The 20,334-nt window shown below is 41.2% G+C and overlaps 1 protein-coding gene across 3 annotated transcripts in view; it reads left to right on the top strand.

The window, feature by feature from the left end:
* Positions 1–20,334, top strand: part of PLPPR1 (phospholipid phosphatase related 1) — a 582,239-nt gene that overhangs the window by 522,813 nt on the left and 39,092 nt on the right. For all 3 annotated transcript variants that reach the window (XM_044386778.3, XM_057313626.1, XM_026506124.4), the window contains one exon: positions 14,766–14,954. In XM_044386778.3, the coding sequence (XP_044242713.1) occupies positions 14,766–14,954 (189 nt within the window). The remainder of the gene's footprint in view (positions 1–14,765; positions 14,955–20,334) is intronic.

The following is a 20,334-nucleotide window of genomic DNA, read 5'->3' on the forward strand; positions in this document are numbered from 1 at the left end:
CAGTAATTTTTAAAGGAAAATGAAACCTTTAAATCTTTTGCCATGTTGAGATTTACCTGTTTTAATTAGAAAGAAAAACTGGTAGATTTAAAAGAGTGTTTTTCCTTTTCCTCTCATTTGCCTAATTCCCAAGTAACTTAGCAATGCATATGGAGAAAAAAGAATCATGTTCCTTTCTGGTAGGGAAATTAAAATGCTATCTTAAGTACTTTGGTTTAAAATTATTTGAAAGCAAACATAGGAAGCTTTACTTTTCTTAGTTTTTTTTTCCAGTTGGAATCTTTAATATTTGTTCTACATAGTATGCAGAAAATTCAGTGTTAGTTTTTTTTCCATTCTGATTTAGAGTCATAAAGTCATTTTCCAGTGCCTTTTTCCCCAAGTAGATCCAGAATTTAAATAACAAACAGGAATTCTCAATAATCTTTTTTTATTTAAAAAGATAACAGGGTGATTTTATTTAAGAGGTTACAGATTACAGTAGGATTTCAATATTTATGTAGCAACTTATTATATCTCTGCCATCCTCTTAAAATCATGGAAACAAAAGGTCCATGGAAATATTCCTTATTTTTTAAGAGGAAAATAAATACAACTTTATTTGACCACAGATCTCCCACCTTCCCTCTATCTTTCCAAAGTACATCTTTCATACTAGAGATCACTGTTCAGAGGATGCTGATTTATATCAAAAACTTCGTTTTAACCAATACACTAATAGGCCATCCCAAACAGTTTCAGGTGATATGTTCCTTAACAAATGGCAGAGTTGCTATGAGTAAAACCAACTATCGAATTTCATCCATTCAGTCAACTGATGTCTTTTAAATACCTATTATGTCCCTGTGCTAAGCTGGGGATACCAGTTTGAAGACACTTTCCCTCAGGGCCTCACAGCTTGGTGGTGGGAGACACAGGGAAATCGAGGATGGCCACGCAGTGTCCTAAGTGTTAGGGTCACGTGAGATCTGCATGGGAGTGATCGCATCACACTGCAGAGGTGGTCAAGGAGGACTTCCAGAGCAATTTCTGGAGCTTTGGTGTGTACTGTCCATCCACTCTGGGTTCTTCATAATGACATCTACACCTAGCATCCTATACCAAAGTAGCCCTAACGATGGAAAACATATTCCATGCCTCCAGCCCCAGAAAAGTACAGAATCAAAATCTATCATGAAGCCCCATAGAACTGAATCCTTCTACAGAAGGGTTCCTAATGACTGGGCAGATTTCTTTTGTTGGGCTTAAATCATACTCTATTTTCCTGAGATTAAATGGATTCAATTGTTGAAGTCCCTAAGTAAGTTACCTTTACTTGGAACATCATACATTGGGATTTTAATGTGGATGTTATTATGGTATGGATAGGCCAAAGGAAGTAAGAACAAAGTCCTCTTTTTTTCTTGAGAGGAGGCCCAAGACTCAAGATGATTTGTTAGGACAAATTAGAAAGCCATTCTCTAGGGAGAATGTCAGCCCAGTCTCCCCAAGGCCAAGGCAGCGCTCAGTGAGAAAGCAAAGGCTGCAGTGATGGCGATCCAGGTACTGGGCGAGTACATACACCTGTGACACCAGGTCTTGCTCCTACAGTGGCAATGCCTGCTGATTGAGTCCATATCTCTTTTACCAAAAACTTCTGTTGAATATTAATGAGAGAAATCTTAAAGATGGCAAGAAAATTACATTTCCTTTTGAAATTATAGGATGAGTGTAGTTTCTTCAATTGGCTCTTCAAAAATTGAGGAGGCCTCATCCTCACAGATTAATAAGATTTTCTTCCCCTACTTCCACTCACACCTCCCTTGGACATACTTATTCAGTTAACAAGTCTGCTGCATATGTCTCAGCTGTCAGAAATGACCTAAGTCTTCATTCCTTTGAGTAAGGCTAACTCTTCTGATGCTTGAACAACCGTATTTCCAAAGATTTTCTCCCATGTTTTTGACTGGAACGGACGGCGCACCAAAGGCTCTTCTCACTTCTATGCGCCCCTCCCCTTCCTCCACAAGAGGGAAGTACTGCCTTTGGCTTCAGTGTCTGAAGACTGCCATTCTGATAGCCCACTTCTTATCCAGTGATGCTCATTCCTATAAACAAGTCAGCAACGGAGACAGTTGAATACAAAAATATTTGTGGCTTTAGAGCAGAAGCTCCATTCCTTTCAGGACAGGGTAGGTTGTTTTGGCCACAACTCTTTGGAGTCATATAACAGAAAACCAATTGCTCTATGTGAAGCCAAAAACAATTTTTTTAATAAGGATAAAAGTGAATTCTGTGAAACTCAGGAGGCCCAGAATGGCCTCAGCATAAACTAAAACAAGTTAAAAAACCATCAGATCCAAAATTATCCATGGTCTCCAGGCCTTATGACCTCTTGATCTGCACTTCATTCTTCTCTATGTAGATCTCTCCATTAGCTCTCACAGGTTTCCCAGGTGCCAACGGCCACACAAGGCAACACTGTGGCTCCAGGACTTCTATGTCCTGAGTTCAAGTGGTCAACAAAGACACACAAAGTCTGTGACTGTCACTTCAAATTCTTAAGAGAGAAGCTCATGGGCCTACCTTGGGCCAGGTACCTACCATTAGTCAAGTCCTCTCCAGCCAGGGAATGAGTAGAAGCATGAGTGTGGGCATAAGTGTGTAATTCTCAAAGAAGGGCAGTTAGGGCCTGGGTGCACATCTCAAATGATGTCAACTCCTAGGAGCAGTGAGCTATTTTCTGTCTTTCAAAAAGCTTGAGTAGAAGTAAAATATACATTTATCCATGTTAAGCCTTAAAGGAATAACCAAAGTATCTGTTTTTTCTGGTTTGGGATAAAAATCACAAATCGATTTGGTTATTCTGTTCATTTCATGCCAGTCGGAATCCCTGCACTTATATTTAATTCAAGAGCAACTACTTAATTAAAATTAGAAATCAAATAAATTATTCCAAAGTAAATACATGCAATCTGTTAAATAAACAACATGTTTCAATTTTGGGGACCATAGGAGAAAAATAATTAGAGGACCTTGGTGTTGAGAAGCTCAGGAACTTCTGCTTTAGGAGAAGAAAGCCAACTCCAGGTTCTGGGGTTTATGAAGGAGATTCAGTTAAATCTATATAAAGTGCTTTATATATTGGATAATCCTTTGCCATCTGCAAAGAGTTTCTCCAAGTCTTCTCATTTAATCCATTTCTCATTCCCATTAGGGTATTTCCCCTCATGTGGGTCAGAAGATCAGAGAAGCTAGAGTCTTACATCTAGGATTACAAAGTCAGTGACAGAACAAAGACCAAAAGTTAGATCTTCGTCTCCAAATTATGGTCCCTCTCCCTTTTTGATCCTCCTTTGTATCATGAGAATATGATGGCTAAATGTGGGATATCCTGACCAAGGACATTTAACTGCCCTTAAAAATGGCTTCCCGTGCCACCTCCCTTTGGTACTCAGCTGAGAAGAGGTTGAACACAGTTTCTGTCTCCTTTCTGTAATCCTCCGTGTTGTCTTTGAGAACTAAGCAGACCGGGACTTTGTTTGCCTACCCTTCTCCTACAGGACAGTAGGGTCTCTGCATATTGATATGCTGGGTAACGGTTTGAATTTTGTTGAGTTTCTGATTGGTCAGTTGATTTTATGTAACTCTTTATATATTAGGTTTTCCAGAAAACTGCTATTTATTCTGTTATGGGAAGGCTGAGGAGGGCCAAGAACTCCCCTTTATCAGCAAGTACCATGAGCTAAAAACAGTACTTTTTACATGTATTAGTTTTCACACTTAAGTATTTTTTATATATTATTATATCCATTTTACATATGAGGAAACTGAGATTCAGAGAGCTTTTGTACATTACCTGAAGCCACACAGGTATCAAATGGTGCATTTAGTACTACATCAGGGTCTCTAAGCTCCAAAGGCCGTGAACTTCTATGATACCATGTAACCAGCTCAGACATCACTGCTGACACAATCCTTCCCTGTCTCATCCTGTGTCTGTCACAATTAATATTCTCATCTTGATTTCATCATAATATCCATCTATCCACCCTTCCATCCTTCCACCCATCCACCCATCCTCCAATTATAACAACTAACCAGTGTTAAACACCTGTCATTTGGCCATTTGCTCATATCCTGGTAAAACGAAGAACTCCTTCATCCTTACATTGCTACCACTAGCTGAGGGGTTTAGCACATAGTTGGTATTCAGTAGTTGTCCGCTGACTTACAATGCTTCTGCTGAGAAACTTGAGATTAGCACCCAAATCGACTTAGTTTATTTTAACAAAGGTGGTAGTAGGACTGTAGAGTTTTAGACCATAGGGATCATTTACGCATTGCTTCCATCCACCTCTCTTACCTACTTCTGGTAAGTAGGTAATAAATAAAATACAGATCAAAGTCATCCAGTACTTTCTTCTCAAAGGCTTCTCTTCTCAGGTCACCACTCTCACTTTCTCACACCTTTAACATGGATTGAGCTTTAACCTCCTCCCCCACCCCCACCCCCTCAGAGGCCTGAGGCAGCCCTGGGGAAGTGCAGGGGCAACAAAGGGCAAGGTTGGTGAGCTTCTCAGGCCAGAGTTCTGGACCTTCCACTCTACTAGCCCTTGAAGTCATTGAACAGCAAAGACTTGCTGTAGGACTTTACACTTACCACTAGGGAATGTTCTCAAATGACAAAATCGTTTTGAATTTTTATTCTGCTTTCTCTGATATTAGCTGTGCTTGCCAGTTTTGTGTTGCTATATTCATCCATGTCATTGAATTTTTAAAAATCCCTAATGGCAGAAGATCAAAGAGAAAATTCCATGGCCCAATTTAGTTTAACTTAGACTCAATAATTACCCTTTCCTTAGTGTACTTGTAAATCTACCTAAAATATTATACACTTTATATTTCTCCATATTATTCACCAATAAATAACAAACATGATGTTGGAGGATAGAAATGGAAAAAGAAAAAAGACAAGAATGTTGTATTTACATTTGTTCTTTAAAAGAGTGGCCAGCCAGGAAGGTACAGGCAGCCCAGACTGAGAGGTAGATCTGTGTGTTTTCTACTGCGGAGTAATGCCTGATGAGATTTACTGGCTTGTTCTCTCCATTACCAAAACAAGGGTAGGACAAAGCCCAATGTGTTCAATAGAGAGAAAATTGCTTAGTTTACCTGAAATAGCTATCACTGAAGATTTGGGAGGAGTAGAAGACTTACTTATACCTGTGTCTCAGGATCATAACTCTTTAGCAGCAAGGTAGGTGATGGCACGAACAGGTTGAGATCCCCAAGGCAACAAGAGCAGGTGGGACAAGATTTCAGAAGTGTACATGGTGGAATAGGGGGGTGTGAATAAGAACATGGCAGCTGGCAGAACAAAAATGAGATAAATAGGACGGGCACTGTGGTAAGAAAGACCCAACAACTGACCAGGTATGGCACGAGGAGGAGTGAAAAGGTGGAGGGAGAAAAAAGTGTCTGCGATGACATTGAGAATTCTAACATGGGTGGCTGAGAAGATGTTGATTGGATTTACCAGGATGGGGAACTCAAGAGAAGAGGCAGGTTGAGGGGAGGAGAAATCCCAAATTCCACTTCAGACTTACGGCATTTGGAGTATCTATAGACCACAAGATTGGTGGTCAGGGGAGCATGCAGGGCCAAGGATGGTGATAGGAAGGGTCAATGGAATCAGTGTAAGTAGAATCCATAGAAAGAGATGAGATCTCCCAAGAAAAGAGCGTGGAAAGGAAATGAAGAGGCGTAAGGATAGATCTTGGGAGGGCACTACTGTTTACAAACCAGGCACAGGAAAAGGGAAATTAAAAGGAGTCAGGGAAAGAATGGTCAGAGGCAGGAGAAAGTAGTGATTTTAAATACTAAGAAAGGAGAGTGGTGATTGTGGGAGAGCCTCATGTAACCCCCACTCTTACCCCAAAGCCATGTAAAAAAGCATTGAAAAGAACAAGCATGTTGTACGGAAGTGCTGAGTCACTATATTGTACACCTGAAACTAATATTATGCTGTATGTTAACTAAAGGATTTAAATAAAAACCTTTTTCTTAAAAAAGGAAAGTATAAGCAAATAGCACTCACAGAACAAGCGAAAGGACTGGACACTTACCGTCTGCTAGGCATTACACTAAGCATGTTATAAACATTATCTCATATGCTAACTGTAGGTTTGAAGTATAAAAGAGTGGTTAAATGGCACGAGAGGTTCAAATCCTGACTCCACCATTCACTAGGTCTGTGAGCTTGAATAAATTTTCTCTCCTTTTTTTTTTTTAATTTCCTCTTCTTTAAACGAGAGTAACTCATTATCTCACAGGAAGCATGAGTATCATGTAAGAGAATGCATTTCAAGTTATATAGCTTGTTATGTGGTTAGTCAATGAGTCCTTACTATCGTTTATTTGGGATTGCTTTTATAATATCTGTCTACCCCGCAGAAAGCCCCGTATGTCCAAAGATCCTGTCTGTTTTGTTAACAGTCTTATTATAGGTTATTCAATTTTGTCAATAGGTGAGTAATGCCTGTGTGTAGTAGGCAGTCAATAAATATTAGTTGAATGACTGAACAATCTCATTTCATCCACATATCCTTGCCTATGGGTATACCTCTGTTCTCTTTAAAGAAGAGGGGGCAAATTCTCATATACACACTGGTCCATTGTAAGTTTTCCAGATTTCACAAGAGAATATTATTCTTAACCACAGCTTAATTGCCTATTAATTAAAAGGCACAGGTCTCAAGGGGAAATAGAGAATTACTAATCAAAAGGCATAAAGTTTCAGTTAAGATACATGAATATACTAAAAAAATCTGTACATTGCACCTATAGCCATTAACACCATATAGAATAGTTAAATGTTTGTCAAGGGGGTAGATCTCATCTTGTGTTCTTACCACAATAAAATAAATTTTTCAGAAATTCTTTCAGAAAATATAAAACTATAAAGGGCAAATCAGGATCAAATATACTGACAGAGGAGAATTAACTGATGGTTTAATATTTTATTTTTATTCCTTCTTATCTTGAGAAATAATATTGTTTGCAAATAGCAAAACTAAGAATAGTTACATGGTGCTTAAAAACTCATATTTGTGGAAATAGGATATTTATCAAGAAGTATCATTTTGTAGATGGGAAAACTAGCTGATTATTCAGTCTTGGCTAATGTGATGACTTTATATTCCCTGCCATACTTTGGTGTGTGTAGTATTGTTTGCTTATTCAGAAAAAAAATTATATTCTACCCAAGTTTTAATAAAATAACAGCTAACAGTCATTGAGTACCTGCTAAGTGGTTTCGATATCCTAAATCATATAGTTCTCATACCATTCTGATGAGAACTCATTTCTCATGTAAGGAGTGAGTTACCCATTTCACAGGTGAGGAGACTAAGGAATAGACAGGTTATGTAATTGGTTCAAAGACGTACAGTGGTAATTAGTGGATTTGGGATTTGAAGCTATGTCTCTTAGTCACTATAGTATAAGGAACTTGCGCACTATCAGACAACTATCAAATAACATCATGCCTTATTGAAGGATTTTGGTTATTCTCATAGTAAGAAATACATTTCACACTGTATTATATACACTTCCTCTGCCTAAATGTTATATACTAAACAAGTTTCACAAAAACACTTGCTCTTACTATGTGTGGAACTCTGATACATGCAATTCTATTCTGTTCTCTTTCACTAAAAGAATTCCAGTTGAACTCCAAAATTGTGAGCATTTTTTTCACAATCCACTAATGGTTTCAGACCTGCAGTTTGGAAAACCACCATAATAAGGAACATATTAAGATTCAATAATACTAAATGAGTATAATAATAACTAGGAATACCATGAAGCACTTACTATGTCCCAAAACACTGTTGTTGAGATTTATGTTATAATATCCTCAATTCTCATTACACCTTGAAAAGTAGCTCAATCTTTTTTCACACAAGAACTGGGATGTAGAGAAGTTAAGAGATTTGTCCTACAGAAATGAGCCTGATTAAAGATTTCTTCTGCTAGTCTAATAATAACATTTGAGTATATTAAACAATTAAATCAGTAAAAAAAAAAAAAAGACACAGGTCTGTATTTCACTAGCAGGTTATTTACTAGAAAATAGTCTCCAATTCACTGCTACCCAATAGTTTCTAAAAACCTAAACTGAGAGAAACAGTACCTAGGAAGGAGTGCTTGAAGTATATGTAGTCTGGTCCATTCTTCCTAGTCAGACACTGCTCTAAACACACAGTTAATACAGTTTAATATACAGTGTTCGTGCTACAGCATTATTCGTCCCATTTTACAAATGGAGAAACTGAAGCACAAGATTTTAAGTCCCATGCCTAGTAAGCAGCAGAGTGAGTTTCCAACCCAGAAAACGTGTCCCACATTCTTAGCCTTTCATGTGCTCTCTCAAGTTCAGCCATAATACCCACCTCCTCCATTCCATCCCGCAGTATTGCTTTTGTGCATTTCACTCTGATGCGATGTCAATAACCTAAGTTAACAATTGACATGGCAGAGAGCCTGGGTGGCTCAGTCGTTACGTTAGGCGGCTGCCTTTGGCTCAGGTCATGATCCCAGGGTCCTGGGATCGAGCCCCGCATCAGGCTCCCTGCTCAGCAGGAAGCCTGCTTCTTCCTCTCCCACTCCCCCTGCTTGTGTTCCCTCTCTCACTGTGTCTCTCTCTCTGTCAAATAAATAAAATCTTTAAATTAAAAAAAAAAAAAGAATTGACATGGCAATGTCAATGTGGGGGGGGGGTGGCGCCTGGGTGGCTCAGTCAGTTAAGCCTCTGACTCTTGATTTTGGCTCAGGTCATGATCTCAGGGTCATGGGGTTGGGGGCCACAAGCTCAGGGGGCATCTGCTTGAGATTCTTTCTCTCCCTCTGCCCCTCCCCCTGCTTGCCCCCACTTTTCTCTCTCAAACAAATAAACAAATCTTTAAAAAAATATATTTAAAAAATAGAATTGACATGGGGTCCCATATAAAAAACAGCACCACCCTACTCCACATTCTCCACATTTAGCCCTTGTTTATCATGCTATACCCTCTATGAGAACCCAGGAAGAATTCTAGTCCAGTCACTATATCAGAAGAAATTCTACTCATCTTTAACCGTTGGTTCATTTTGATCTTACGGCGACTGTGAGATACAGAGACCAGCATTTCCTTGTTTGTGTTGACTGCTAGACAACTTACATTCCAGGGTGTAATTCTATCTCCATACTTATTTCCTTTCTTCTTCTGTTCCAACTTCTCAGCAATGCTTGCTTACTTTATTTGATGGAGGTTGATAAAAGTCCTTTTTGGAACAAAATGAGTATATATAAACATGGCTCATTGCATATTTATGAGTTAGTTATTAACTTTCCTACAGATAAGGAAACTGACACTAGGAAACATTTGACTAAAGTACTCAAGTCTGTAGCACCCAATCTACTCCTTAATGTCATGCTGCCTTGTATTTGTGACCTGATTTTCCACAGGCCATCTAAGTTTGTGTGGAGAAATGCATCACATTTAGTAATCATCCTGGGTTCGCTCCTGTGAGTTGTATGACATTATGCAATTCATGTAATCTCTCTGTGCCTCTGTTTCCTTACCTGTAAAATGGAAATAATAGTATACCTACCATGCAGGTCATTGGGCAGAAACAGAGTTAATGTATGTAAAGTTCCTGGGACAGTGCCTGGGACGTGTGTGTCATATATATCACACCCCTACCGTCACCATCTCCTCCTCCTCTTTCTTGGCTCTTGCCTCTGTTGTTTATGTGGAGAACTTTCGCCCCCCTCTCAAAGGGTCACACTTACTTCTAGATGTGCCCAGGGAGGTCTTACAAGGGCTCACGATCAGTTTCTCACGTTTCCCCTCCAGCTTACCACCTTGGTTCCTACTTCCATCAGCGCCCTACTTGTGGGTTTCCCACCCCAGCCCTTGTGTGCAGCTATGAACAGTTGTACCTGGCTTGCTCTTTCTTAATATGAACAACATGCAAGTCCTTCAAGTGTACTGTTCCCTGGAGTCCTCACAAGACATAACCTCTGCATTACAACCACGCTGAATCTTATCATCTAAGCTCTGATGCAGTGCTCGGTCTGCTGAGTTTCTTTTATCCCTGCTCTCTTTGGAATTGAACATATGCCCATGGGGCTTAGTCAAAACCAGTCTCCTAAACAGACCCCATGCTGCCCTGTCCAACCCTTTGTACTCCCTTCTCTTCCATGCATCAGCCCTTTACCTATTCTGTCAACTCCCACCCTGCCAGCTCACCAAGGCACAGGCAGCCGTGTATGAACCCCAACTTGGGATCAGCGGGCAGCCTCCTACAGATCTACAGGTCATTGTCTGGTTCCTGTGTTGAAGAGCACTCCCCAGGTGGACCACGAATTACTTGAGGTTAGAGAGCGTGTCCAAGGACTGCACCTTCACAGCACTTAGTTCGAGGCAGCTCGCACAAACGGTTGTTCCCTGACTGCTTACTTTACTGTTATAAATAGGAGTCTTGATAGCTCCTGACAAAACCGGAATGAGAAACCTCTTTGGGGAGAGAAACATTCTTTGCCTCAGGTGGAGTGGCCTAGCACCCCAGTTAGTTCGGGACAATCTCAGTTTGAGCACTGAACGGTCCCATGTCCCAGGAGCCCCTCAGGCCTGGGAAAACTGAGACGGTTTGTCACCTAGACTGGGCTTCCCCAGTTTCAAATATGCCCCTCACACTCCAGACCAGATACCAGTCCTCTCATTCCGACCTCATGTCTGCTCCCATGGGCCTGGACGTGTGCATGCACACGCAACGCACACACACTCAGATTCACATGCTGCCATGAGGCACGCCGTCATTCCCTGTTGCCCCACTCTCCGAGCTTGTATCAGGTCGTAGAACTTAGTGGTTCACAACTGCTCCAGACTTACAGACCCAAGGAAAATGTACTGTCATCTCAGCCTTTTCCCTCAGCTTTGTGAAAAGCTTCCCCATTGTCACTCTTTGTGACCTTCACTATTCTCTAATCATTGGAGGGTAGAAACACAAAGCTCTCAGCCCTGAGAGGCAGGATTTCGGATATTGCTGGCATCTGCCTTCTGAATCCTTGTGGAATGGTCAGGATTTAATGCATTTTTATATATTGCATTGGCATTCCTGGGAAGTGAAGCTGAGGAAAAACCCTGGTACGTGAGCTCCTTCCCCCCACAGCCATAATTGCTCCTTTCACACGGATATCATCAACCCTCCAGTAGCACTTGGGTCCAGCACAGCCTCACCATCTGCTCATGTGACACCAACATTATGGCCTCCCTCCATGCATCCCTAAATGGGGCTGGAGAAGGCAACAGAGATGGCAAGTGTGCCAGCTGGCACTAGTGACCCAAACCTCGACAGTGATGGATCACGGCCCGGGACAGAGGGGAAGAAGGGAGGACGCCGATGGCTAATCGTGCACTGTCATCAGACTTGCAAGGCAGACATCTCTGCTCATGGAAGCAGGACCAACGTGGAGTTTCTGTTCCTGCAATAAATGCAAAGCTTCTTTTTAATGTGTGGTCACAAGAGCATGTTCAATAGAAAAGATACCTAGAAATCAAGATCTGAATTATTCTGGGTTTGGTTCTGTGCCTCTCTAACTAGCATTACGGGGGACTCTCCAGGGAGTTTGCAGATTACTTGAGAATGACAGGTAGGGGTTTCTGGCTGATCAGGGAGGTTGATCAGGGTCAGTAGACTTATGCTGCCGGGTCAGTTCCATCCACTACGCTGCTGAAGTTCCCACCATCCCGTACCACCCTGAGTCTCTGAGGTCCTCTGTTCTTCACTTTATGCCCTGCAGTTGACTGACTCACACATTCATTCAGTTCTCTCTGAATGCTGCTTCCAGGATTAAATTGGCCAGGCAGCTGGTCAAGATTTGTTCTATAGATTTCAAATTTAAGCATACTGGCCTTGGCTTTTTTGCTGACATTGTTGTTGATTTTGATGTATTTGAAGTTAAGATGGTTCTATGTTCTAGAAGCTTCTAGTATACATTTTTCTAGTGAGTCTTTTTACCTGTGTATATTTCTGCTTTTGTGGACTTCAGTTTCATCCTGCCCATTTTTAAATGGAAGTGGTAGCACAGAGGTGCCCAGTAAAATCTGACCCTTGTCCTCAGTGGAGGAAGCTAGATGCCATTTTTGTTTTTGTTTTATCCAAAAGCTCCCATAGATCCCACCTGTTCCCCAAGTAGTTGTTTCCCCCTACGAGCTGATGAAGCCGCAAGACAGAAATATGTTTCCAGCCACATGGAGGAGACACCTAGAAATCCCAGACCAGGCCTGTGCAGGAAGCGCAGACAGCCCTAGAGGGAAGGCCCCCAAACTGTGGGAATCATAGCATTTCCTCAGCTCCAAAACATTCAGGTCAGCTGACTAGGTTCCTTCCCATCAGGTCAGCTCAGTTGACCAGTGAAGCACAAAAGAAATAGAAACTTCATGGCCTCCACTTTGCAAACAAGCTGCCAGCAGGAGCACGCATTAGCCAGGGCAGCTTTGGAGCACGTGTCTCTCAGAGGAAACCCACGAATCCAAATCTCTTCTCTGGGGCTAAAAAAAAAGAAAGAAAGCGCTTGAAACAGCAGAGATGGCTGGCCCGAGCACTGGTGATTTACATGGGGTAAACCACCAAGAAATACCATCAGGCACAGAAAAACACACAGGAGTATCCAGGAGTATCCAGATACAGGAGTAGGAATGTCCAGAGATGTCAGAAGTGGTAACAGAAGGTCCAGTGGGGAAGAGGGGAGGAAATGCCAGAGAGAAGAATATAGTCCTTGTAGAACCAGAGATGACTTTTGTATGAAGGACAGTGCGTGGAAAGTGTGATTTGCGACCTACCTGGGGGTAAAGAAAGGTGGCAAAGATTGAGGCCAAAGACACAGACTTCTAGCAGATTTGCACTTAAGCCCCGCTACAACTCAAGGCTCCTGAATGTAATGAGGAGGAATTGCAGGGTTAATATCCCACAGGGAGAGGCTGTGCCTGGTTTCAGAGAGAGGGCAGAGTGCAGGGCTTCTCTGCAATGCTGTGGCTAAAGAACTGGATATGAATGGGTAAAAATGCCCAGCAGGGGGCGCCTGGGTAGCACAGTCGTTAGGCGTCTGCCTTCGGCTCAGGGCATGATCCTGGCGTTCTGGAATCGAGCCCCACATCGGGCTCCTCCGCTGGGAGCCTGCTTCTTCGTCTCCCACTCCCCCTGCTTGTGTTCCCTCTCTCGCTGGCTGTCTATCTCTGTCAAATAAATAAATAAAAAATCTTTAAAAAAAAAAAATGCCCAGCAGTGCCTCTCTGCATTAGAGTTGAGCCCCTGACTCCCCGCATAACTCTCCAGGCCTTTGCAGAGGGTGAAATGATGCCATGATACAGGTGGGTTTTTTGGGGGGTTTTGTTTGTTTGTTTGTTTCTCCTGGGGATCCGAAAATGTTGGTTGCTAGTCCCAGACTTAGACTAACTAGTTATGTCAGGACCTTGGGTTAGTCATTCCCGGGCTGAAATAAGAACATTAGCCTTCCTAAACCCTTCCTTCCCCCTCGTTGCCCCAAATGTACTTCCAAACAAAACGATTTGAAGCCATAAACAATGTACAAAGACATCCTCCCAAGGTCTGATTTTTTTTTCCATAATGATTACTTTGAAGCTTTTTTTTTAAAAAATCAACACTTAAAAAAATTTTTTTTCCCTCCATTTTAGTTTCCCTGCTTTGCTGATTCTCAGCCTAAGTCACTGTTTAGTTTACTTGTTGGGTGATTCAGCAGTGCTCAGTTCCCCTTGCTGGGCTTCGGCCTTCTCATCTATGAAATAAAGGTTTTGGACGGGAAGATCTCCAAGACCTCTTCCAGCTTAATTGTCTATAATTTCATAACCTCAGAAACCTGTTTTCTATCTACCTTTATCACTGTCTTATCTTGGCATTTTAGTGTTTCCAAATATGAATGAGAAAACTAATGTTGGCTTTTCCATATTCCCTCAACTTCTCATCCCCACTAAAGGCTACATCTAAACCTTGGTGAGTATCTGGGACATTTGTGAGTCAAAATGAAAGGTTAATTATGTCCCTTTTTATATCCAACCCTTATGAAGGATCTGTGTCTGTGATAAGATGTTATCAGGAAAGTCCTGGATTTACTGGTGGAAAGCATTTTGGAATAAAGGCACCTTTTTGGAGAAGGTAGCAGCTGTAACTGATCTAGGATTCCTGGACCACATGTTTGTCCCTACCAGTAATTTAGGGTGTGGTTCTAGGCTTTAACCTCTCTAGGCTTTAGCTTTCCTGTTTGTTCATTCATTCATGATTTACCTGCCTCTAATATTTTATAAGAAGGTAAGTCTATCTAGAATATTTTATGAAATTCCTCACATCTACATCTTACCAATTCTTATGCCACTGCCCTTTGACTTTTCACCTCTGTCCCAACAGGAAATATTGCCTTGGCCCCCACACATCCTCTGGGAGGGCGGCAGCAGAAGTTGGGTCTCTCTCCGAGCCTTGCTGTGGTCTGCCTTTCTGATGGGAGCTGTTCATTATTTTCTGGAAGGTTTATAACAGATGTTACAAGGCAGACAAGCAAGCACACACTCCCCGAGCCCAGAGCACGCTGAGCCAGGCACGCACACACTTGCTAATACCAAAAGGAGGAGAGCTGCCGGGGTGATGGAGGGAGTGTGCTCTGCGGGGCGAGCGCTGCTCCGAAGACCTGCTAATGTCTCTGTGTGGCCATGCTGTATTTTCAGCTTGTCATCATGGCTGGGACAGTGCTGCTTGCCTACTACTTCGAATGCACTGACACTTTTCAGGTGCATATCCAAGGATTCTTCTGTCAGGACGGAGACTTAATGAAGCCTTACCCAGGGACGGAGGAAGAAAGCTTCATCACCCCTCTGGTGCTCTATTGTGTGCTGGCTGCCACCCCAACTGCTATTGTAAGTACAGAATAGACTTCCTTCGTTATTGTCAGGTCCTAAATAACATTTCCTGTCTTCCTTTTCTCCTCTTTCCTCCCTTCCTGGGCATTCACCAGCAGCCTTATTGGGGGGGAGGGTGTCCTGTTTCAGCCAAAACCGTGACTGGAGCTCTGCATAAAAAAATCTCATTAAAATAGGTCTTATCTTTTATGGTGGCTTTTGTTTTTTGGTGTCTGAATTTAAATACATATATATATATACACACACGTTTTGTAAGTAAGTTTGAATGTTCTAAATCAAGAGGCTTGATTGGCTAATACGTTAGTTAAGAACAGCTACTTGTGCTCTTGAAAAAATATGCTGTGGGTTGTGTGTATTCAGAAGAGGTCTTGAATGTAAATGCTGGCTCTGGTATCAATACTCACATCGGAGTGGAATAGACTCCCCCGGGCCTGTGTCTCCTGCCATTCTGCTCGAACTTCCAGTGCGGCCGATGAGAGAGATCGCTTGACCTGAAGTTTGCTGCGATTCATTCTTGGCGGCTCTGGCTGTGTTCACATTACATCATATTCAATTCAGTTGCAACTTTACCTTCATTAATTTCATTCTTCTCTCTCATGAGAAAAAAAAATTGGCAAGACTATTCTCGAGGGAAACCGTTTCAAAAGCATAATGCTCACAGATCTGTATAATCTGGTAAAGTGATTTAACCCTTAGGCATTTTAATTTCAATTTTAAAAATGACTTTGTGTTTTAAAATAAACGTTTCTGTGTCTGAACAGGCTACAGGTCAAATCAGTTGGGATGTAATATCAGTTATCATTTCCCCATATCTCTTCTAAGAGCCGCCTCCCCCAACTCCACTCCCTCTCCGCCCCCCCTACTCTCTTCCTCTTCCCTTTCTTTAGGTAATAAAAATATTGACTGGCATGCTGAGAAATATACCGACGGCTCAGACATTCAGTTCAAGTATTGTTTTCTAGGCAAATATTTTGCTTGCTTTAAGATGTGACATGGAATAGAATTTTGAAGAGAAAGAATATGGGCATAATGAGTCACAGTACTTTAAGTTTATTTTGATCATTGATCCTAGGCTGTACAAGCGCCGCCCCCCCCCCCCCCGAATGATAAGACTATGCTATAGCAATTAAGGTCAGCAGGGATAAAATTGCGGTGTGTTGGGGTGGTCAAAAACACAAGCTCTGCAGTCTGACATGCCTGGATTCACATCCTGTCTATATGACTTTGGTCGAGTCACTCTATTGCCCCCCCCCCCCCCGGCATAAAACAGAGGGGATAACAGGACTCCCTATTTCATGGAGTTGTCATGAGACTTGAATAAGATAGTCCGTACGAATGACTTGGCACAGTGTCTGGCATGTACTAAGTGTTTAGAAGTAGGGGAACAAAGAGCCTGTCTGGAAACTTCTTCACGCTCTTCAGGATCGCAGACCAACCCCTGTACCTGAAGAGAATGAGATTCCACTTGGACACCCAGGAACTGCAGGCAGTGGGCTTAGTCTGGAATCACGTCCTGGTTTCTTTCTGTCTCAGAAGCGTATCATTTGCTTGTGTGTTCAGACATCTCTCTGAGTGGTCTGTTGACTTACTAATGTATTTTCCTCTCTTCTTCCTAGTCCCGGGCTATATATCATTGCCTAAGTTCTATAATTACTTCTTGGAATTAGAGAGATTTTTTCCATTAAAAAAAAAACTGAATAAAACAAGGAAAACAGTTTAGGAAAAATTATGAACAAAAAAAAATTAGTGAATCAGAAAACAATAGAATTAACAAAATCAGGAGCTGATTCTTTAAAAAGTAAAACATACAACCCTCTAGATAGTCTAATATTAGAAAGGTAGAAGTAAAAAAAAGTTAAAACATATATATATATATATATATACATATAGATATATATAGATATATAAGCAAAAATACATAAACCTTAAAAAGTCTATACTCTATTTAAATTGTATTTACAGGGACGCCTGGGTGGCTCAGTCAGTTAAGCTTCTGTCTTTGGCTCAGGTCATGATCCCAGAGACGTGGGATCGAGTTCCACGTCAGGCTTCCTGCTCAGCGGGAAGTCTGTCTCTCTGCCCCTCCCCTGGCTCATGTGCATTCTCTCTCACTCTCTCTCTCTCACTTTTCTCTCAAATAAATAAATAAATAAAATCTTAAAAAAAAATAAATTATATTTACAATTCTGTGCCAATAAATGCTTTCTTCTCAATAAAATTGGTAATATTTTATGAAAAGATAATTCACTAACAATGCCCTAAAAAGATGTAGAAAAGCTGAATAGTGAATAAAAACAGAATAAATGTTTAAACTTGTCTAAAATTTATCTCGCAGAATAGTACTGAGGACATGTAGCTGTAGTATTATTTCCTTTACACTGTTAAGGAATAGAAAGGAATAGTTCTATAAAATGTTCCAGAGCCTAAAAATAAATTGAAAGCTTTTTAGTGCCCATTACAAAGCAAGAAAAATATGGATTTTAAACACTTAGAAAGTCTGCACGCACACCCACAAAAGCACCGTCAGGAGCAAAAACCATCTCCCTTACAAACGCTGACCCAAGCATATTGAAAAAGGAGTGATAGACTTGTCTACCTAAAAATAAGTATTTCTCACAAAAGAAAAAGACCACAAAAAGTTTACAGGATATAAGACTCAAATGTAAGTATCCTTAATACTTAAAAAAAAAAAAAAAGGAGCTTCCCCAAATAAAAACAGAAGACAAGAATAGACAATTAACAAAACAGTAAATTGACTGTGTGCTGAACATTTCTAAACTCATCAATGATCAAAGAAAAGTAACTTTGACAAGTATAGTATTTTCCCCTTTATATAAAATCGGCAAATGTTTTAAAGAAAGATAATCCATGTTGTTGAAAGTACAGACACTTTCACACAGTTCTAGTCGAAGTAAGATGTATTAAAGGTTTATAAACTTCAGACTCAGTCATTAATTCCATTCCCTGTATTTAAGTTAGGGAAATAATCAGTTTTATATAAATACAAAGATTTGTGTATAGGGATGTTCATGTCAGCAATTTTTTCAATGAAAAACTTGGAACTAGCTGAATACACAGTACTAGGGGATTGGGCAAATACATTATGAGGCAGTTGTGTTTTTGAAACACCTTTAATAGCAATGAAAGAGTCTTTTGATTTAATGTTAAGATTTTTTTTGAAGGACTAAAAAAATGTATATAGTATTGCATGTAAAATCTTTCTCCCTTTCACAAGAGAATCTGACCTTCTTTTAATTTTCTGCATCTGTTTCCCTAGAAAAAGAAAAAGGTGGTGTGTATCAACTCTGTTGCTAGGCAAGATTAACCCCTGATGGGTGAATTGCACCGGGACTCTGAGAACTATAATTACCCGAGGAGGGGCCATGCTATGATTTCTAAATGCAATGACTCCGGAAATTTGGCACATCCATTGTAGGACCTTGAAGGCTATGCCTGTGGAGTTGCCGCACCATATGTTGACTCCTGTAGGGCATGAGGCTTTTAAGCCACAGTGGCTCCTGCATCCTTCGATATGTCTATGGTCTCTTGCACCTGAGCTCTGCGGCTCTGCGGGACCACTGTGAAGACACGTGCTGAAGAGGAGCACGTGATGCTTCCCTGTTGGCAAGTTATGGTTCCTTCCAAGTAGACCAGTGCCAAATGTAGCATGTGGTTTTCTGTGGGTCTGAATATTTAATGACCCTAAGAAGATACCTTGTGTGTGTTGCAAGATAATCCCAAAGTTATAATTATATATAAAAAGACTAGTACAAAATAAACTAAATATTTACAGCTATTATCTATGAGTGCTAAGTACAGTTAATGTTTTTTCTTTTATACTTTTATATATTCCTTTCCAAATTCTACATGAATGTGTATTTTCAAATCAAAAGATACATTTTTTAAAAATATTTTATTTATTTGTCAGAGAGAGAGAGCGAGCACACACAAGCAGGGGGAGCAGCAGACAGAGTAGAGCAGACTCCCCGCTAAACAAAGAGCCTGATGTGGGACTTGATCTCAGGACCCTGGGATCATGACCTGAGCTGAAGGCAGACGCTTAACCGACTGAGCCACCCACGTATCCCCAAAAGATACATTTTTAAAACATTGTATGTTCCAGTTCTTCTGGCAGTAATTATGAAATGACTGATCTCTAATAAGACTTGAAACTGGCAATTCTAATAAACAAAAACACATGTAGCCAAAAAACAAAAATAGGAAAGCAGAACTTTGTGAAAAATGTTCTCGTCTCTCTGGGCAAAAATGATAGTTCTTTGATTCTAAGATTTTCAGCAGAAACTGTTCTTCAGGCTGCAAAGTTTGATCCTCTCTCTTCCATTGAGTCCTTTTCCCCAAATGACACAAATTCACATGGGAGTCAGTTGTTCCAATGGGAAGTCAAGGGGTATGATCACTAAACAGTGAACTGAGGACTAAGAACCTACAGTTCTACTCTAGCTCTCAGGTATGGAACCCTCTCCCTTTCTTTGCTTCTCTGGGTGAACAGTGTGACCAATAATGCCAACAGGTCCCTAAGATAGAAGCTGAGGAATATTCCATAAATGAGGATTATAAGCATGACATCTTAATGTACTTATATTCTGTAGTTTTTGCCCAATTTATCCTCCCAACATCCCAGCAAAATAGGAAAAAGACATCCCAAAGAACATAGAGAAAGTGGGTGGTCCAGTTCCCTTCATTTTTGAGTTGAGAACCTTGAGACTTAACTAGGTTCAGTGATTCACTGAAGGTCCAGCTAGTTCTGTATGTGACTGAACAGATAGCCACCCACTTGGTTCCACTTTTCTTTTTCTCCCAAATGAGGGGCATTGCTAGAAGCCAAGGCTGATTACAGCCGACAGGTTAATGGCAGAGAGCTGCATGGCTTTGGAACCCTGCCGACAGTGCCTGATCCTCCCCCAGGACCTGGAAATAAGTGAGCAGTGTCAGGGTACAGAGCAGAACTCTTCTGATACTCAGGGACATTTCCTGGCAGGAAGGAACTGTGTTCGTTTCTTCTGTCCCATCCTGGGGAGGTATGGCTTGTCCAAGAGCAGCCTTTATTGGGCCACGGGGATTAAGATCCTAAGTGTGTAACTCAGCACAGCCCCTGCTTCTGAGTGTGCACGTCTCATTCCCTTCACGCTGCGGTCAGTGGATCTCAGGTTGGATATGTCAGGAGAGGCAAGGATCCCAGTCATGGCTCTGCCTCCAATAATTGTGTGACCTCTGGTGAGTCATGTTCCCTCTATAGGTTCAATTTCCCATCTGTAAATAAAAGGGGGGGTTGGGCTAATGACCTCCAAGATCTTTCCAGTTCTAACATTCCATGAAAGCTATTTAAAAAGGGGGGGGGGCATTCTGATTGGAAAGC

This window comes from Ursus arctos, unplaced genomic scaffold (assembly GCF_023065955.2).
Source record: "Ursus arctos isolate Adak ecotype North America unplaced genomic scaffold, UrsArc2.0 scaffold_18, whole genome shotgun sequence".
Taxonomy (NCBI): Eukaryota; Metazoa; Chordata; class Mammalia; order Carnivora; family Ursidae; genus Ursus; species Ursus arctos.